Genomic DNA, 17361 nt, shown 5'->3' on the forward strand with positions numbered 1-17361 from the left:
CAATTCATCGAGGGTCTGCCAACGTTCGAGCTCATCACGGTTCACAAGCCGCTAGTGCCGATCCTAAACGACCACAGCCTCGAAAAACTTGACAACCCGCGAATCCTCCGTCTCCGACTCAAGATGCAGCGTTATCAGTTTAAAGCCCGATGGGTGCCGGGAAAAGAAAATGTCGAAGCCGATGCACTATCCAGAGCGCCGGTAGACACCGCATCCAAAGAAGACGAATTAGCAGAAGGAGCAGCGTCATTTTCTGCAAAACTGGCCCTTATCAACGCCATCAGTGGGTCCGATGCAGCAATACTGGACCCCGTGCTTGAACGCATCAAAATGGCAGCCCAAAAAGACAAGCAGATGATGGAGTAGCGGGAGATTATCATCAACGGTTTCCCAAACGACAAATGCAATTTATCTCTAACTTTCCGTCCATTTTGGAATATTAGGTCCCAGCTCGCAATAGACGAGACAGATGGAATGATCGTGGCAGGAGCCAGGGTCGTAAATCCAGCCAAATGCCGTCAACCCCTTCTCCAAGACTTAATCAACATGCATCAAGGTGCCACGAAGCTAAGGCAGTGCGCAAGAATGTCCGTGTATTGGCCAGGAATGGACAACAACATCACCAACGCCGCCAAAACATGCCCGTCGTGCACCGAAAAACTTCCGTCGCTTCCGCGAGAGCCGTTAAAACCACACGAAGCAGCGACCCGCCCGTTCGAACAGCTCCATTCGGACATTGCAACAGTGAACGGACGTGATTTTCTCATCATCGCCGACCAGTACAGCGGTTGGCCAGACGTCATCCCATTCCCGAATAAAAACACGACAGCCCGTCGCGTCGTCGATGCAGTGCGTGAATTTTTTATCCGTGGTCCAGGAGCCCCTGTCAAATTCTGGAGTGATAACGGGCCCCAATTCAATGCCGTCGAATTCAAGAATTTTGCAAAAGACTGGGGCGTTTCAATCGGAAATTCAGCGCCCCACTACTCCCAGTCAAATGGATTTGCCGAAGCGACCATCAAAAGCATGAAGAAACTCATCACTGGCTCATGGAGAAATGGCTCCTTCGACACAAACAAATTCGCAAAATCTATTTTACTTTTCAGGAACGCTCCTCGCTCAGGTGCAGCATCGCCAGCCCAAATGGTATTTAACCGACCAGTAAGCGACGCTCTACCGGCACACCGCCGATCTTTTGCACCTGAATGGCAGCTGAAAGCTGACATCTTAGAAAAAAGGGCGAGAAGAGCAAAAGAGGTGCAAATCGAGCACTACAACCGGACAGCTCACCTATTGCAGCCCTTCGGAATCGGAGACCATGTGATTGTTCAACACCCCGTCTCCAAATGCTGGGCAACAACATCAATCGTCGTAGAGATCGGCCCAAACAAGGATTAGATCGTTAAGACACCAGCCGGTCGTCTTTTTCGCCGAAATCGACGAATGCTACGAAAAAGAGTGCCGGTCATGCCAGGCAATCCGCCTGCGGGGCCATCCATCCAGCCGGCCCCAACTCCACCGGAAGAAAATCAACCCGGACCAAATGGAACAGCTGGAACCACCCGCCGGAAGCGCGGAAAAGCCAAGAGAACGCTAAACGATACGCCGAGACGATCAACACGCCAGACTAAACGTCCAACGCGATACCCTAAATAACTAATTTCAGTTTTTCTTTAATGTATAATCGTCTCTTTCATCAATGTTATCTCTTCTCTTAATGTGATCAATTTAATCAAAAAGTGAAAGTTCCCACTTTAACTCAAAAAAGGGGACGTGTGATGACTTGCGATATTGCAACATTGTATTGCCCGTCGGCTACTTGACAGCCTCCCATCCTCCCCTTGAGTTTACCCTTTGTCTTATCGACACACAGTAGATACACGACTGAGGCCTAGTGCACACCCGCTGCTCAGGCCCCTCCATTACTTGACACGACTCAATACATTCAGTTAATTCATCGTCGTCTAGTTTATTCCGCCGAGTGACGTCATTACAAATTTAGCTAGGAATTTTCAGATCAAAATTTTTAAATTCCACATTGGGAATTTTAGGGTAGTTTTAGCTTTTTTTCTAGCTCGGAATCTTAGATTGAGGGTAGCTTGAAATTTTCAAGCTTAAGTAGAACTAGGGGAAAAAGGTACTTAACGCGCGATTTCCCTTTGTATGCAGGGTCACCCATCCTTTTACTTCTCAAGTCATATTTGCTGCACTCACTTACTTATGGTCGCTGGTTCTCCGGATCTGGCATCTTCTGATATATATACAGTACCTACCAGAAGTTTGGAAACGCGCGAGAGGAGCGGAGAGAAGCTTATGTAAAAAGCCGATTTTCGCCGCGTTCCCCAAAAATCGGGTTTTTGACGGAGGGTGTTGAAATTTTTTTTGGAAGTAGCCATAATAGTTGGCTACTTCCTGATTTTTTTTTCAGATTTTTATATCTAAGGGGAGGGCAGCTACAAATGGATCTAAAAATTTGGAAACACGCTGTAGAAGCGTATTAAAAAGTGGCTACTTTGCCGCTCTCTAATTAGGGAAAAAATAGCCCTACACGCCAAAAAAAGCAAAATAAAGAACTTCGTTAGCTCTATGACAAGTGTCATTTTCAAATTTTTTGAGTTTCATTTAATATAATGAATTTTAAATTGAAAATGAGATTTGTCATTTTTGCCCATTTCTCCCCTTCTATCCCACCCCGCGGTGTTGTCGCGATTTCTCCTTTGTTTCATTTTCGTAGGAAGGGTAAATATCGCCTACTAGAGCAAAGGCGAAAATTTCCCCCGATCGTATTATAATTGTGTTCATAATTCTTCACAGAGTGGCGAATAAAACTAATGAAAAACTAAAATAAACCATTTTTAATTAAAAAAATACATTTTAAAAATTTTTGAAATCTAGATTCTATAAATTATCATGGCGATGCCACCAGATGTCTATAGCATCGCCGTGATGGCGAATCTTTAAGTAAGGTAGTAACTGGGAAGATTTTCCACGATAAAAACTATTATGTGCAGATGATTACGCTACAGAAAAGCGAATAGCAAAACAGTCCGACTTTACGCTAGACCAAAGTTCCCCGGATTTGAACTGGGCTCAGGTTACTCGTCTATCCATATATAATAAAAGAACAAGCTTTTGGGGGAGGAGCCTGTGTCTGTCACGGATAATGTCACAATGCGCACGCGCTGTGATTGGTCAGTCGATTTTGGGGGAGGAGCTATTCATGCTATTCATGAACAAATCACCACCAGATGTCTATAGGATCGCCGTGACGCAACCATGCCCCAACCATGACGCAACAACCAGATTTCATTACCACCAGATGTCTATAACACCGCCGTGATGACGCAATCTTCAAGTAAGGTAGTCACTGCCTCACTGGGCAGATTTCCCGCGATAAAATTTATTACGGGCAGATTATTAAGCTACAGAAAAGCGAATAGCAAAACAGTCTGACTTTACGCTAGACCAAAGTTCCCCGGATTTGACGGGGGCTCAGGTTACTCGTACTAGATTTAAGAAAAAGAAAATATATTTTAATACGTATCATATTTCACTACCGAGAAAACAATTGGGAACTAGAAGGAAATGGAGACATTATCGCGGAGGAATATAAATATTGTTCTTGATTTTAGTGAAAGAAAAATTAATTTAATACATTTTAAGTTACACTCCTTGGGCGTAATTGTTTGCGTTTCGGGTGAGTCAAGTAAGTTTTGCGATGGATCGAATTCGCGTTCTTGTAATCGCATACATTGAATGGACCGATATGTGAAAGTTAAACATGCATGATCGAGGATTGTTTTTGGTTTTTGTTCATTTAAAGTAGCAATAAAAAAATTATGATTCTTTTAAAAAGTAAAGACTTAAGTAAATAATCGTTTGGTAACTTCAAACGTTCCCATTAAATCTTTGTTAGTGGTTCCGATCCGTCTTTCGTCTTTTCTCGGCCATTTTTCCTTACCCCTTCTATCACTTTTCCCCTTTTTTGCAAGAAAAATGGCCGAGAAAAGACGAAAGAATCCTAAAAATCTTTAAATGGACACAGCATGAACAATATAAAAAAAAACCTCGGCGATTCTTTCAATTAATATAGTACGATATTAACTTCCATACCACATAATCGGATCTCTTAAATTCCTGGGGGGTTTCTAGCAATCTGAATTACACTTAAGGGCCAATTTTACACTTAATTCTTTAAAAAAACTAAATTGTAATTAAATTTTTAGTTTTAAAAAGTGAACTTTGTTTCTTAGACTACAATTTCACTTTCAACTAATTTTTAAGAATATATAACGATAATTTAGGAAATTATACTGAAAAACAGAAAACGCGCAAAACGCGTAAAAATAAAAACATTAAAAATTAAATATTCCATAACTTTTGTTGTATTTCATTTAAAAAAAAATCCTTTTCACATATAAAATTGAACATATAGACCTATAACTAGTAAAATTTTGAACAAAATCGGCGACTTGGTCGCCACACGCTTTGGTCGATTTTTTGAAAAAAGTCGCGATTCCGTAGCACTACCCGTTCAAATGGAGAAAAAGGCCAAAGTGACCTAATTTGCATAAGGTCCTCTCGGCTTTCCAAAGACTTTCACATCCGGCAAAAAGCACTTCAGGAAATGTAAAAAAAAAATCTTTCAAAAATCAGAGGTGTTGCCACTACCTCTAGCTATCTCCACACCAAATTTCAAAGAATTTGGTTAAAAACTGTACTAATTAGAGGGGGTCATATCATTAGTACACCCGTCTCCATAAATATGTGACCCTCCCAAACGGCGGGAAATATTGCAATGCCGCTGCTGTTATTCTTGACACCGAATATCATTGCAGCGGCATGTAAAAATTCTTTGTCGGGTATCTTTGACTTTTTTTTGTTTAAACTAGCGCGAGTGTGGGTGGGGGTAGAAAACGATGAATCGAAAAAAGAAGGAAACGAGGTTGTTTGAAAAAAGACAAACAAAAATAATTTATTTCTGAATTACAAAAATCTTCTAAACGTAAAAATTATTTTCTTCTTTTTCTATTAATATCTTGTCCATCCACCTTCCGCATCGATAACCTTCTGAAGACGCTGGGGCATACTTTCAATTAAACTTTGGAGGTAAACCTCATTATTGATCAGTTTTCCCCATTCAGTCCTAACTAATTCAAACAACAAATTGGCGTTGTTAGCATCACGCGCGTGATACGGCATCCCTTCTTCGGTTCTAGCTTTCTCAAGTTTACAAACAAGATAGCCCCAAATATTCTCAATGGGGTTCATGTCTGCACCTTTTGTTGGCCAATCCAGTGCAACGAGCTGCGGATGAAGAGCCAGCCATTCTCTAGTGTGATGCGCGTTATGAATAGCAGAACTATTAAAAAAATATATATAAGTAATGAATTTATCGACAAAAAAAAACACAAAATCATTACTTGTCTTGAACAAAAACCACGGGGTCAAAAGCTGGAAATTCCGCGGTCACATACGGAAGCAAAGTTCCTTCTAATACGTTTGTCACGTATTGAGCGGAAGTTAAATTGTTGGTAACGCGGTAAAGCGGAGTTATTCCTCCCAACCACATGCCTCCCCAAACACTCACTGTTGTTTTGCCGCTTCTTCTTATGGAATAAATATTTTTCCGACTGAATCTTTGTTTTTTTTGTCGCCGAACTCTGAGTTGTCCGTGCGCTGAGGATGACCATGATTTTTCGTCTGTGAAGATCACCCATCGCCAAAACTCTATCGGATAATGCACGTATCGTCTTGCAAAATGTAGACGTGCCGCACGGTGTTCTTCAGTCAAAATGTCTTTGATTGCCGCAACGCAAGAATGCATTCCCGATTTCGTTAGACGCCTTAGAATAGAGTTTTGGGATAAGTGGGCAAGTCCAGCATTTCCCGCAATGGCCAGGGAATTATCAAAGTTGTTAACAACGGCTGGGAAAATTTAAATAAATATTAAACGTCAATTAATTATTTTATAAAATAAAATAGAAACCTGAACATGTTAATAAAAAATCTTCGTTTTCCGTTGTGAGACTAGGTCGACCATTCGCATTAACTTTACATTGCAATTCTCTTTCTTCTTCATATCGATTAATCCACAGATTAACGGATCTCTTCGATATTTTTAAATGTTTCGCAATTCTATAGGGAGTTCCAAATTCATTTCTGTGCAGCCTTACTATTTCTATTTTGATTGCTTCAGACAACCTGTAAGTTTCACGATGAAATTCTGGCAAAGGCCCAATAAACCTTCCCATGTGCTCTAATGCTCGTGCCATACCAAATACTACCACATTTTTCTCTTTTCTTAATCCACATTTCGTTCTTTTTAAAAATTTTTGTTTTCTACTCCCACCCCCACTCGCGCTAGCTAAAACAAAAAATACAAGTCAAAGATACCCGAAAAAGAATTTTTACATGCCGCTGCAATGATATTCAGTGTCAAGAATAACTGCAGCGGCATTGCAATATTTCCCGCCGTTTGGGAGGGTCACATATTTATGGAGACGGGTGTACCTCATTTTTTAAGAACCTTCGTCTCAAGTACCTTCATTTGGTAATACATGTCACAATTACCACAGTCTATATGTAACTTCACCTTAAGTACTTTTTCAAAAAAGTACTTTCGTCATTGATTCCTTTTATTTTTTTTTGTCGCAGATACCTCAGAATTTACAGCAAATACTGTAGTCATTGATACCTTTTTTTATTTAAAAAAAGCGGTTTCTAGTTTTTTTTTAATAGAATAAACCGATTTGTTAATAAAGTTTAAAAATTTTGATATAACATACATAATTTTTTATATAATGTACCAAATTTTTTAATATAACAAACTAAATCTATCTATATATAATAAAAGAACAAGCTTTTGGGGGAGGAGCCTGTGTCTGTCACGGATAATGTGTCAAAACAGGCTCCTCCCCCAAAATGGAACATGCCCAAACAAACCACCACCAGATGTCGTCGCCTTGATGACGCAATCTGTGATGACGCAACAACCAGCATCACCACCAGATGTCTATGGCATCGCCGTGATGACGAAATCTTCAAGTAAGGTACTGGGCGGGCGGGCGGTATTAAGCTACAGAAAAGCGGATTTGACCGGGGCTCAGGTTACTCGTTTTTTTATATAATATGACAAATTTTTAATATAATATGAAGAATTTGTATTGTAATATAAATTTTTTTTAGTATGATATACAAAATGTTTTAATGTAATGTACCGCATTTTTAATATAATATAGCCAATTTCTAACATAATATACCAAATTTCTAATATAATATACAAAATTTTTAATATAATACAAATAAAATGTTTTGAAATAATTTTTTCTTTCAACTTTCATGTAAACAAGCAGAATTTTCAATGTAATATACTGAATTTCTTCTGACGAAAGATGTCGTGGCAAGACAGTTTCGACCGTCGCGCCACGACAAATTTCATGGCAATAATCAGTGGTCTAAATCTCACTAATTTTATTGCCATCTACTGTTAGAAAATACATGTAGCTTTGCCGTTCAGTTGATCAGTTCAGTCAGGTTAAGTTCGCTGTAGCCTGTAGGCCTGTAGTGCTTGACAGTTGTTTAGATGTTGAGTCCAGAGGGCATAGCGACACTAGAACGTATTACCACTAGAACTTTAAGAATCCGACACTAGAACGCGACACTAGAACTGCAACTTTTTTAACGCGTAACTAGAACACGGCACTAGAACTTCGAGATTTCAGGGCCGACACTAGAACGGCAACATTTTTAAACGCGTCACTAGAACTCGACACTAGAAATTCATCATTTTCGGACCGACACTAGATTATCAAAACCCCACTAGAACGCGACGCTAGAACGGCGAAACTAGAACGGCAGCAGGGCCGACACTAGAACGGCGACACTAGAACGCGACGCTAGAACGGCAGTAATTTCAGGGCCGACACTAGAAGAACGGCGATCATATTAACGGTGCCACTAGAAAAACGTCACCCTATAAGAAGATGTTGCGATCGGTTGTTATGATAAACAGGGGGAAATGAACACACCTTAACGAACTGAAATGGAAACCGCCCACTAAATAAAAAAAAATAAAGCGTAAAGTCTGGATGAACAACAATTAAATTTTTGGCTGGAATCTCTCTATTTATGCATTCAACAGTGAAATAATAACGCAATTCCATCACAAAATTGCGCAAAATTGAATATAAATGTAAAGTGACCCACTGATTTAGCTAACACAATCAGCATTTCTTTGAAATGTACTTAAAGGGTTTTTTTTGTTAGGGTTGGCATATTTAAAAACATTTGACAAGTTCTAAAGCAAAAATATAGCCAAGTAAAATTGTTATGTGGAATACTCACGTTGAAGGTGTATACACGAAAACAAATAAGAAATCAGGAAAACGAACAACGTAAACGACATCGCCAAATCAAAGAAAGCTATATATATCTTTCCAGTGAAAAATTGAATCTAACACACTAATTAATTAATTAATTATACACGAAATCGAAAATCTAGTTCCGTCTGTTCTGCATACATTGTATTTTGGCATATCCATTCGACTTCATTCGATACATTGTATACATTAATGCGATATGGAAAAATACGTACTTGTTGTAGAAATCATTAATAACTTTATCGGACGCGGTCGTCATCCGTACTTCGTCGATGGTGGTTATATCTGACAACATATTTTTAAAGTCCGCAATCTCAGCAGCGTGCACCGCTCTGTCAACAAGCAGCCAAATTTGAGGTAAGGGCTCAACACAGTGGTTGATGGTTCAATGCTGTTGGGTGACATGTCCGGTTTACTAAATTTGCACACCCAATCCTTGACAAATGAATAATTTAATTTCAGTTAATGTGTGCCAAAAAAACAGCGCCAAATATAGAAAAGAAATTAGGTATACTTGTTGACTCATGTACTTAATCCTTCTGGCTAGGGTTTCATCAGTTTCTCCTCCGCAATAGAGTTCTTTCCCTAACCCAGTCAAATCTACTTGCATGTCTTCCAATAGTGGAACATTATAGGGAGACCGGGGCTATGTGGGACACGGGGCTATAATGTACAAGGCAATTAAAACATGTAAAATTTGTTTAAAAATTGTGAAATAAATACAGAGTATGTTAAATTACGTTTTATTTATCATATAAACTTTATTTCTTGAAATTGTGATTTATTTTTCTTGTTCTATGGGAAATTAAAAAAATGGGAATCTGAAAAAATATTTAAGACGTTTAGTTTTTTTATTTTATTGATACTTAAATCAATATTTTTGTAAACCCAAATAGCTATCTGATAGCAATTTTATTCTAGTTTAAGGTGGTGTATTTTGTTTTTGTTATGGGTTCCTAAGTATTTAATAATTTAGTTTATTTAATGTTGTTTGGGTTCGGGTTAAACGGGACATGGAAAACGGGGTAAAACAGGTATTGCCAGATCAACGTTATTTCCAGAAAAACGCCCCCTGGTAACAAAAACAAAGGAAAAATGATCGAAAAACTTTTTTGATAGTATCTCCACTTCTACTTTATAAAATAAATAAAAATTCAGCACTTCTGAAAGAGAAATGAATTTCCTTTTCACCAGTGCATTATTTAATAAATATAATTCAGCCGTTGCAGAGAAAAACGATGTTCAATTTTACCCCTGGCTCTGTTCCGTTTAACCCTAAATTTTTTGTTTTTCGGCATTTTTTCATGTTGGCATTTCATCACATAACTCATAAACGAATCAACGAAAAAAATTCAGAAAATTACCAAATGTAAATAAATGCCAGGGAATCACCCCTATACTTTAATTTTTTCAGAATTTTTATTTTTATATAAATGGCAGCGTAAAGGAAAAAAATGTCCCACATAGCCCCGGTCTCCCCTACTTGTCAGATAAAAGCAAAGTTTGACACTGTTTGGGCAATTTTCCAGGAGCATTCAATGCCTTTTCAGGTGCTCCAAATTTGGCCACAACAGATTGAAATTTTACATATGTCAATGGAGCTTTATTACCATTCGCCTTAAAAACCCTGCATAAAAATGAATCAATCCATAAATCAATTGTATATAGCTTTGAATTTTGAAATCAAAACTAACTTTTACAGGTCATAAATGGTGTGAGAAACTTTGGCGACCACAGGGACAGAGTGATGGTCAGCAAGCTTTTTAATCTCTTCATCTCGTGTTTTGGCATAAGGCTCTATGTCAACCTCAAATGTCAATTTCTTGACGTTCCATTCTTTGAAGTATTTCTTGAACATTTCTGTTGATGATCCCTTAAGTATGAACAAACAAGAGCCAATCTTCTTCAAATTGTCATCCAGGTCCTGAAGGCTTTGAATGAGAAACCTCCATCGATTACGACCAACCTTGGCATTCTGGCATTCTTGAAAAACCTAAAAGTAATAATTTGACATGTGTAATAGCCTGACTGTTGAGGTTTGTGTTGAACTCATTCAGCACTAGATGGCAGTGTTGTGATTTACTGAGAAATACATTGAAGACAACGTCGGAGTGATGACGCTTGGCTGTCAACGTTGATGGGTGGATGCAGAGAAGTTGGAAGATACTGTTTCCTCACTGTGTGGTTTGTCTGACTAAGAACAAGTGTGTTGTAATACTGTGTGAAATTGAATTGTTGTGTTTGGTAAGTCTCATTGATCTTGTCTCCTACGTTAATCAGGAGACAAAATACACACTCTACTTGAGTATCAAACTGACAAAACTCTTCTCTGATATTTGTGTCTTAACAGGTTATGGGCCCAGATTTCGCCATACCGTTAACGAACTTATCAGAATGGCTCAAAACTACTCTTTGGATGCTATAAAGCAATTAAGAAAGTTTGATGGAACTCAATTCACTACGTGGAAACACCACATGGAAATGTTGTTTACTCTCAAACAAATGAGACAGTTCATTCAAGGAGAAGACAACGAAACTCAAGAAGTATTTGCTGGTGAAGGTGATCTTCGTGTAGTCACCAATCAGGAATTGATCAATCAATGGAAGACAACTGATTGGTACGACAAATTTCTCATATTCACTTGCTATGATGAGACTAAAATATTGGCATTTCTCAACTGTAGAACTAACTACGACATGTGGACTCGGTTGGAAACCCAATATCTTCATGCAGACAACAAACATCTCTTACACAGAGACTTCATGAATCTGAGACCAGTCGACAACCAAGATTTCATGATTCACATCACTGAATTGGAATCCAAAGCCGCTGAACTCAATGATCTTGGAGTGATGGTAACTGAGACAATTAATTACTTAGTATCTGAGTTGTGTCTCATGCACTCTTTATTGATCTCCAATTGTGGTAAATCTAGGTGACGCAACACCACCTCATCACTACCATTTTGTGTAGCCTTCCAGAACGTTTTGCAAATCTGACGTCCATTTGGGACAATCTCCCTGACGCTGATAGAACAATGGAAGCACTGCGTGCTCGCATTGTTGGGGAAGAAAGAAGGTTCAACAACAGTCAAGGACAATCAAATGCTCGGTCATTGATTTTGAATTCAGACAATGGACCCCCTGACAATTCCATTGAGAGTTCTGCTCTGTTTGGCAACGATTCACGTAGAAGAGGACACTTTCGTGGTGGAAGAGGCCAGTCATGAGGGCACATCAGTAGCGTGATCAATCGAGATCTTGTCTCTTGCTCATTCTGCGGGAAAGACGGCCATCTTGGATTCGAATGTCGAACTCGTATTGCCAATGAACACGAGAAAATCAAGTTCAGCTCCTTTCACTACAAACGGCCCAAAGATGATCGGGATACAACTAATTCATTCGGGAAGGAAGTCGATTTTTCCCTCATCTCTTCATGTTGCTTGACAGCTAAGAATTCGAAGGACATTTTTCTTGATTCTGGTGCAACTAGGCACATGAGTGGTGATGAATCCATATTAAGTGATCTACGCATCATCGCTGACAATAGCGGGCCTGTGAATCGAATTGGTGGTACTGTCCTTTACGCCCGTGGAATTGGAACAATGCGACTTGTCCGACACGTTGGTGATTCGTCTACATTTGGCGAAGTTACAGAAGGTCTGTTTGTTTCTGGACTGGGCGTGAATCTCATCTCTATTTGGTTGCTTAACCAAGAGTGGATTTACAGTTTCTTTCTCTGGCCTACAAGCTATCATCAAACGAAACAAGACGATCATTCCAACAGCATCCCGGTCTGGGGAGACTCTATATCGTGCTGCTGCTACTCTTGCTCCTCTCACTGACGTATGCCTTGCAGCATCTCCTGCTACCGTCGCTACTATGCACCACATTCCTTACTGCCAACTCGTGGGGAGTAACATGTACGCGGCTCTCAAAGCTCGACTCGAAGTTCGACCTGACGTCATCTTCATGGCGAGTCATCTTGCTCAGCACCTTCATAATTCTACCATAATCCACTGGAAAGCTGCTAAACGTATTCTTCAATACCTCGGCACAACACGCTACCATGGTCTCGAGTTCGGCAGTAAGAGCCATGACAACTACATCGTTGTTGCGCATTCGGAAGCAGACTACGCTGGGGATCCGGATTCAAAACAGTCCGCAATTGGATATATTCTCGTTCTGAACGGAGGGGCAATCAGCTACAATCTGCAGTTGGTGTTCTCCACGTCAACCCATCGTCACCACATCTATCATGCAATCGGTTTATTTTGCCGCTAGTGATTGCTCTAGAGAATTTGTGTACGTGGGGACTTAACGTCAATTGGCAGACGCGCTAACTAAAGCTAGTGAATCAATCTTCAATCATTTCTGCGTGTTTTTATATTGGTGGTGAATTTATCTTAGTTCTGAATGAGGGAGAGTGTTGAGGTTTGTGTTGAACTCATTCAGCACTAGATGGCAGTGTTGTGATTTACTGAGAAATACATTGAAGACAACGTCGGAGTGATGACGCTTGGCTGTCAACGTTGATGGGTGGATGCAGAGAAGTTGGAAGATACTGTTTCCTCACTGTGTGGTTTGTCTGACTAAGAACAAGTGTGTTGTAATACTGTGTGAAATTGAATTGTTGTGTTTGGTAAGTCTCATTGATCTTGTCTCCTACGTTAATCAGGAGACAAAATACACACTCTACTTGAGTATCAAACTGACAAAACTCTTCTCTGATATTTGTGTCTTAACACTGACAATTAATGTCTATTAAACAATACATAATACATAATTTGTCTAGGCTTATTACCATGGGTCCAGAATGAATTTGACAGGCCTCAATTCATAAATTCTTTCGCCAACCTGTAGAAGAGAAAAAAGGGAAAATGTAAACTAAAAAACAGGTTCTATGAAAGTCAACAACAATCACGCAAGATTGAAACGCGTGATTGAACACGATTTTACCTTCTCGAGGGCATTCAAAAGTGCTGGATTGTCGTGCAGGCGAAGGCCTTTACGAAACCAATGAATCACTACTGGTTATTATTCATGATGTCTTTTTCACAAAAACAAAATGTTTGGTTTCAACAGTGTGTGCATTAAAACTCTAAGCAAAAGTTTTACAATTGTTTCTGCATATAAAATGGAAGGGAAATAATTGGGAGAGCACACTCGATCACTTTCACCACAGACTAAGAGGATAAAGACTACGAACGGCTATAAACCCCTTGAAGCTATGCTCGTCCTATGCCGTATGGTGGCGCGTCGAGCGCACTCTACCAAAGCCATTATTTTTCCTTTTTCCCTACTGATATGAGTGTTCACACACCGTAAATTTGTAAGTAAACCATTAACATTTCAATAGTGAATTTTTGTGTAAATATAGCTTAGATATCCCCCATGTTGTGTCAATTTTTTTCAAATTTCTATGTGATCTCTAGACACAATCTATAAATTCCTTTATTAAACCCCCTTTTTGCCCATTTTCAGGCCCAGGAAACAGATTTTCAAGATTTTCTGAAATGGGCCTGTTACCTGTTACTTTGCCCAGCAACAGCGATTATGTGTATTGTGAAGTAGGCCTAAATACAATCAAAAGAAACTGCTGATGTTACTTAATCCCACATTCAAGAAAGATGATTTTGTTTGTTTTTATTTCATCCGATCTTGGATTCTTTTTGTAAATTTCCCCCTGTTTATCATAACAACCGAATTCTGTATATTACATTGAAAATTCTGCTTGTTTACTTGAAAGTTGAAAGAAAAAATTATTTAATAAAATTTTATTTTTATTATATAAAAAATTTTGTTTATTTTATAAGAAATTTGGTATATTATATTAAAAATTCGGTATATTATATTAAAAATTCGGTACATTACATTTAAAATGTTGTATATCATACTAAAAAATTTGTCATATTATATTAAAAAATTTGGTTTGTTATATTAAAAAAGTTGGTACATTATATAAAAAAACTAGAGACTGAGCCCCGGTCAAATCCGGGGATTTTTTTTCTAGCGTAAAAACGGACTCTTTTGCCATTCGCTTTCCTGTAGCTTAATCATCTTCCTGTAATAGATTTTATCGTGGGAAATCTGCCCAGTGTCTACCTTACTTGAAGATTTCGTCATCACTACGATGCTATAGACATCTGGTGGTGATGCTGGTTGTCTCGTCATGGTTGGGACATCAAAGATTGCGTCATCACGGCGACGCTATAGACATCTGGTGGTGATTTGCATGTTTGGGCATGTTTGGGAATGTTTGGGCAGCGAATCGACTGACCAATCACAGCGTTGCGACATGAATAAGCTCCTCCCCCAAAAAGTTCGTGACATTATCCGTGACATTATGTTTCAGTAACCTGAGCCCCGGTCAAATCCGGGGAACTTTTACCTAGCGTAAAAACGGACTCTTTTGCTATTCGCTCTTCTGTAGCTTAATCATCTGCCCGTAATAAATTTTATCGTGGGAAATCTGCCCAGTACCTTACTTGAAGATTTCGTCATCACGGCGATGCCATAGACATCTGGTGGTGATGCTGGTTGTTGCGTCATCAAAGATCGCGTCATCAAGGCGACGACATCTGGTGGTGATTTGTTTGGGCATGTTTGGGCATGTTCCATTTTGGTGGAGGAGCCTGTGTTGACACATTGTTGACACAGACACAGGCTCCTCCCCAAAAATGTCCGTGACATGAATAAGCTCCTCCCCCAAAAGCTTGTTCTTTTATTATATATGGATTCTGTATATTATATCAAAACTTTTAAACTTTATTAACAAATGATATATTCTATTGAAAAATAGAAGTTAATCACGAAACAAGATTGGCACAAACTGCCTAAATATGCTTATGCTTTCTGAGTTCTAACTGTACCGGATCTGCTGGATGCCACTAGTCTTTATAATAATGCGATAAATGAAAAGTAATAACAGTAGAGGTACTTATGTTCATGCTAACTTTTCAAATTAAAAGTACTTGTGACGAAAGGTACTTATGGTCTAAAATGAAAAGTATTTATGACGGAAGGTACTTGTGTCATAAAGTACATATGACGAAAGGTACTTATGACCAAATGTACTCGTGGCAATTTATTTTTCTAAGGTACTTATGACGAAGGTTCTTTAAAAAATAGGTACTAGTGACATGTACTCAATTAGAGGACTGCAAAAACAGAGTTTTTGCATAAGGTTAAGGTCCTCTCGGGCTTCCAAAGACTTCAGGCAGCTACTGTACAATGAACGAAGTGAACGACAACTCCGCAGTTGTCGAACTGGCCATTTATTGTAGATTTTGGGATAATCAACTAGACAAAATTATTTTTAAATTAGATTTTTCGTTAACTTACAATTTAACGAATAATATTCAAAGGAAATTACGAACTTGTGACAATTTCTTGTCTCGTAATTTGCATCTTCAAAATTACACTTGGCTTGAATTTGACACCACCAGCCTGTAAATGGTTTTTAATTTGAATACGCCTACTTGTTGCTATTTCAATGATTTTTTATATTTCACAAATCCTTCAACACGAAAAATCATTTTCTTTTTATGTATTATACACGCGCGGGCTTCCGGCTTCCAGATTAATAAAATTTGGTTTTATTACAAAAACCCTGACTAGATCCGTGGAAGAATGTTCTGTGCTGGTCATGACCGTCATGTTTCTTTATAGGTTAACCAGTTATATTATACTTTTGTTGGAAATGATTTTGAGCGTAAAATTAGAGCTATAGAATTTACACAACGTTTCATTCGAAAAATTAAGTAAACTTGAAACTTATTTTTTTCTATTCGTTCGTAAACATTTAAATCAGATAACATTTTTTGATACGTACGTACATACGCACGATTGATATGTAACGTACAGGTTAAGGGGTGTATTACTACTGCTACATTCTAGTACAATCACTGTAAGACAGCCACGGACAGCCCGATGTCTACGCTTATATTCCCGACGAGGCCGGCACAGTCATGCAATACGTCAGGTTGGACTACATACCAGTCGTCTCACATAGCGTGGTCATTAACCACACGACATCCCCCTTTAACTCGCAGTCATCCTCGTCTCCTCGACTGCGGCAGCACAACGACAAAATTAATTCGACAACATACAAAACTACATATCAAAATAATTCACATCAGCAAAAAAAAATCACTCGTCAGGAAATATCTCGCAGGTGAACGTACCGAGTAGTCAGGACAAAACAAAGCAATCGTCCAAAAATAATAGCAACAAAATAAATCCACACGAACAAAAATGCATGCATCTACAGCACAAAACAATAATTCAATCACGGTTCCCTATCACACAGAATCCCTACAATAACTAATCCATGCATCTCTATCACAAAGAAAAACGGAACAGTACTAAGACTGTTTAAAAAATGTACAAAATACTGCAACCATTTGAGAAATCAATCTCGTACAAAAAAAAACAAACTCAGTTCGACTTCCAGATCGTCATCCGCTAGTCTCTCCGATCGATAGCAACCACTGTTTTTTAATTTAAAAAGAAATAACGTGACCACCAGAAAAACAATTTTTCGGCGCTTACCTCCGCCCTCCGTCTTACACTCAACCGCTCTCATCGTCACTCTTGCTCTCCGCCCGTCTCTCTCTCCCTCGCCTTTTTGTCGTTCTCTCCTCTCTCGCTCTCTCCGCCGTCGCTCTCTCCGCCGTCGCTCTCTCCGCCGTCGCTCATCGCTCTCTCTGCCGTCACTCGTCGCTCTCTCCGCCGTCGCTCGTCGCTCTTCGCTCTCTCCGCTCGTCCCTCTCGTTCCGTCTTCTGTCTCTAGTTCCATTGTTTCTATCCCGCTCTGTCGTCCCTCTGACTTCTCTCTGGCTCTTTCGTCCCCGTCGCTCTCTCTCTCCGTTGTCTCCTCTGTCGCTCTCTCTCTCCGTCTCTCCTCCGTCGCTCTCTCTCTCCGTCTCTCCTCCGTCGCTCTCTCTCTCCGTTGTCTCCTCTGTCACTCACCGTCACC

At 39.3% G+C, this 17361-nt stretch overlaps 1 protein-coding gene and 4 long non-coding RNA genes across 5 annotated transcripts; 2 read left to right on the forward strand and 3 right to left on the reverse strand.

Annotated features, from left to right (window-relative positions):
• Positions 1 to 546: 546 nt before the first annotated feature.
• Positions 547 to 1398, forward strand: LOC124198401 (uncharacterized protein K02A2.6-like). Its single transcript, XM_046594231.1, has one exon. The coding sequence runs from the start codon at positions 547 to 549 to the stop codon at positions 1396 to 1398; it is 852 nt and encodes a 283-aa protein (XP_046450187.1).
• A 4466-nt stretch (positions 1399 to 5864) lies between these two features.
• Positions 5865 to 6507, reverse strand: LOC124198222. The gene is made up of 2 exons (XR_006876526.1): positions 5990 to 6507; positions 5865 to 5928 (listed from the first exon to the last, which is right to left on the reverse strand). It is a non-coding gene; the product is annotated as an uncharacterized LOC124198222 (long non-coding RNA).
• A 1921-nt stretch (positions 6508 to 8428) lies between these two features.
• LOC124197773 lies at positions 8429 to 9384 on the reverse strand. Its single transcript, XR_006876339.1, has 3 exons — positions 9122 to 9384; positions 8896 to 9044; positions 8429 to 8816 (listed from the first exon to the last, which is right to left on the reverse strand). It is a non-coding gene; the product is annotated as an uncharacterized LOC124197773 (long non-coding RNA).
• A 242-nt stretch (positions 9385 to 9626) lies between these two features.
• LOC124197774 lies at positions 9627 to 13558 on the reverse strand. Its single transcript, XR_006876340.1, has 4 exons — positions 13341 to 13558; positions 13186 to 13238; positions 10076 to 10374; positions 9627 to 10008 (listed from the first exon to the last, which is right to left on the reverse strand). It is a non-coding gene; the product is annotated as an uncharacterized LOC124197774 (long non-coding RNA).
• Positions 10399 to 13347, forward strand: LOC124197775. The gene is made up of 4 exons (XR_006876341.1): positions 10399 to 10625; positions 10732 to 10999; positions 11066 to 11237; positions 11318 to 13347. It is a non-coding gene; the product is annotated as an uncharacterized LOC124197775 (long non-coding RNA).
• Positions 13559 to 17361: the final 3803 nt, after the last annotated feature.

This window comes from Daphnia pulex, chromosome 7, assembly GCF_021134715.1.
Source record: "Daphnia pulex isolate KAP4 chromosome 7, ASM2113471v1".
Classification (NCBI taxonomy): Eukaryota; Metazoa; Arthropoda; class Branchiopoda; order Diplostraca; family Daphniidae; genus Daphnia; species Daphnia pulex.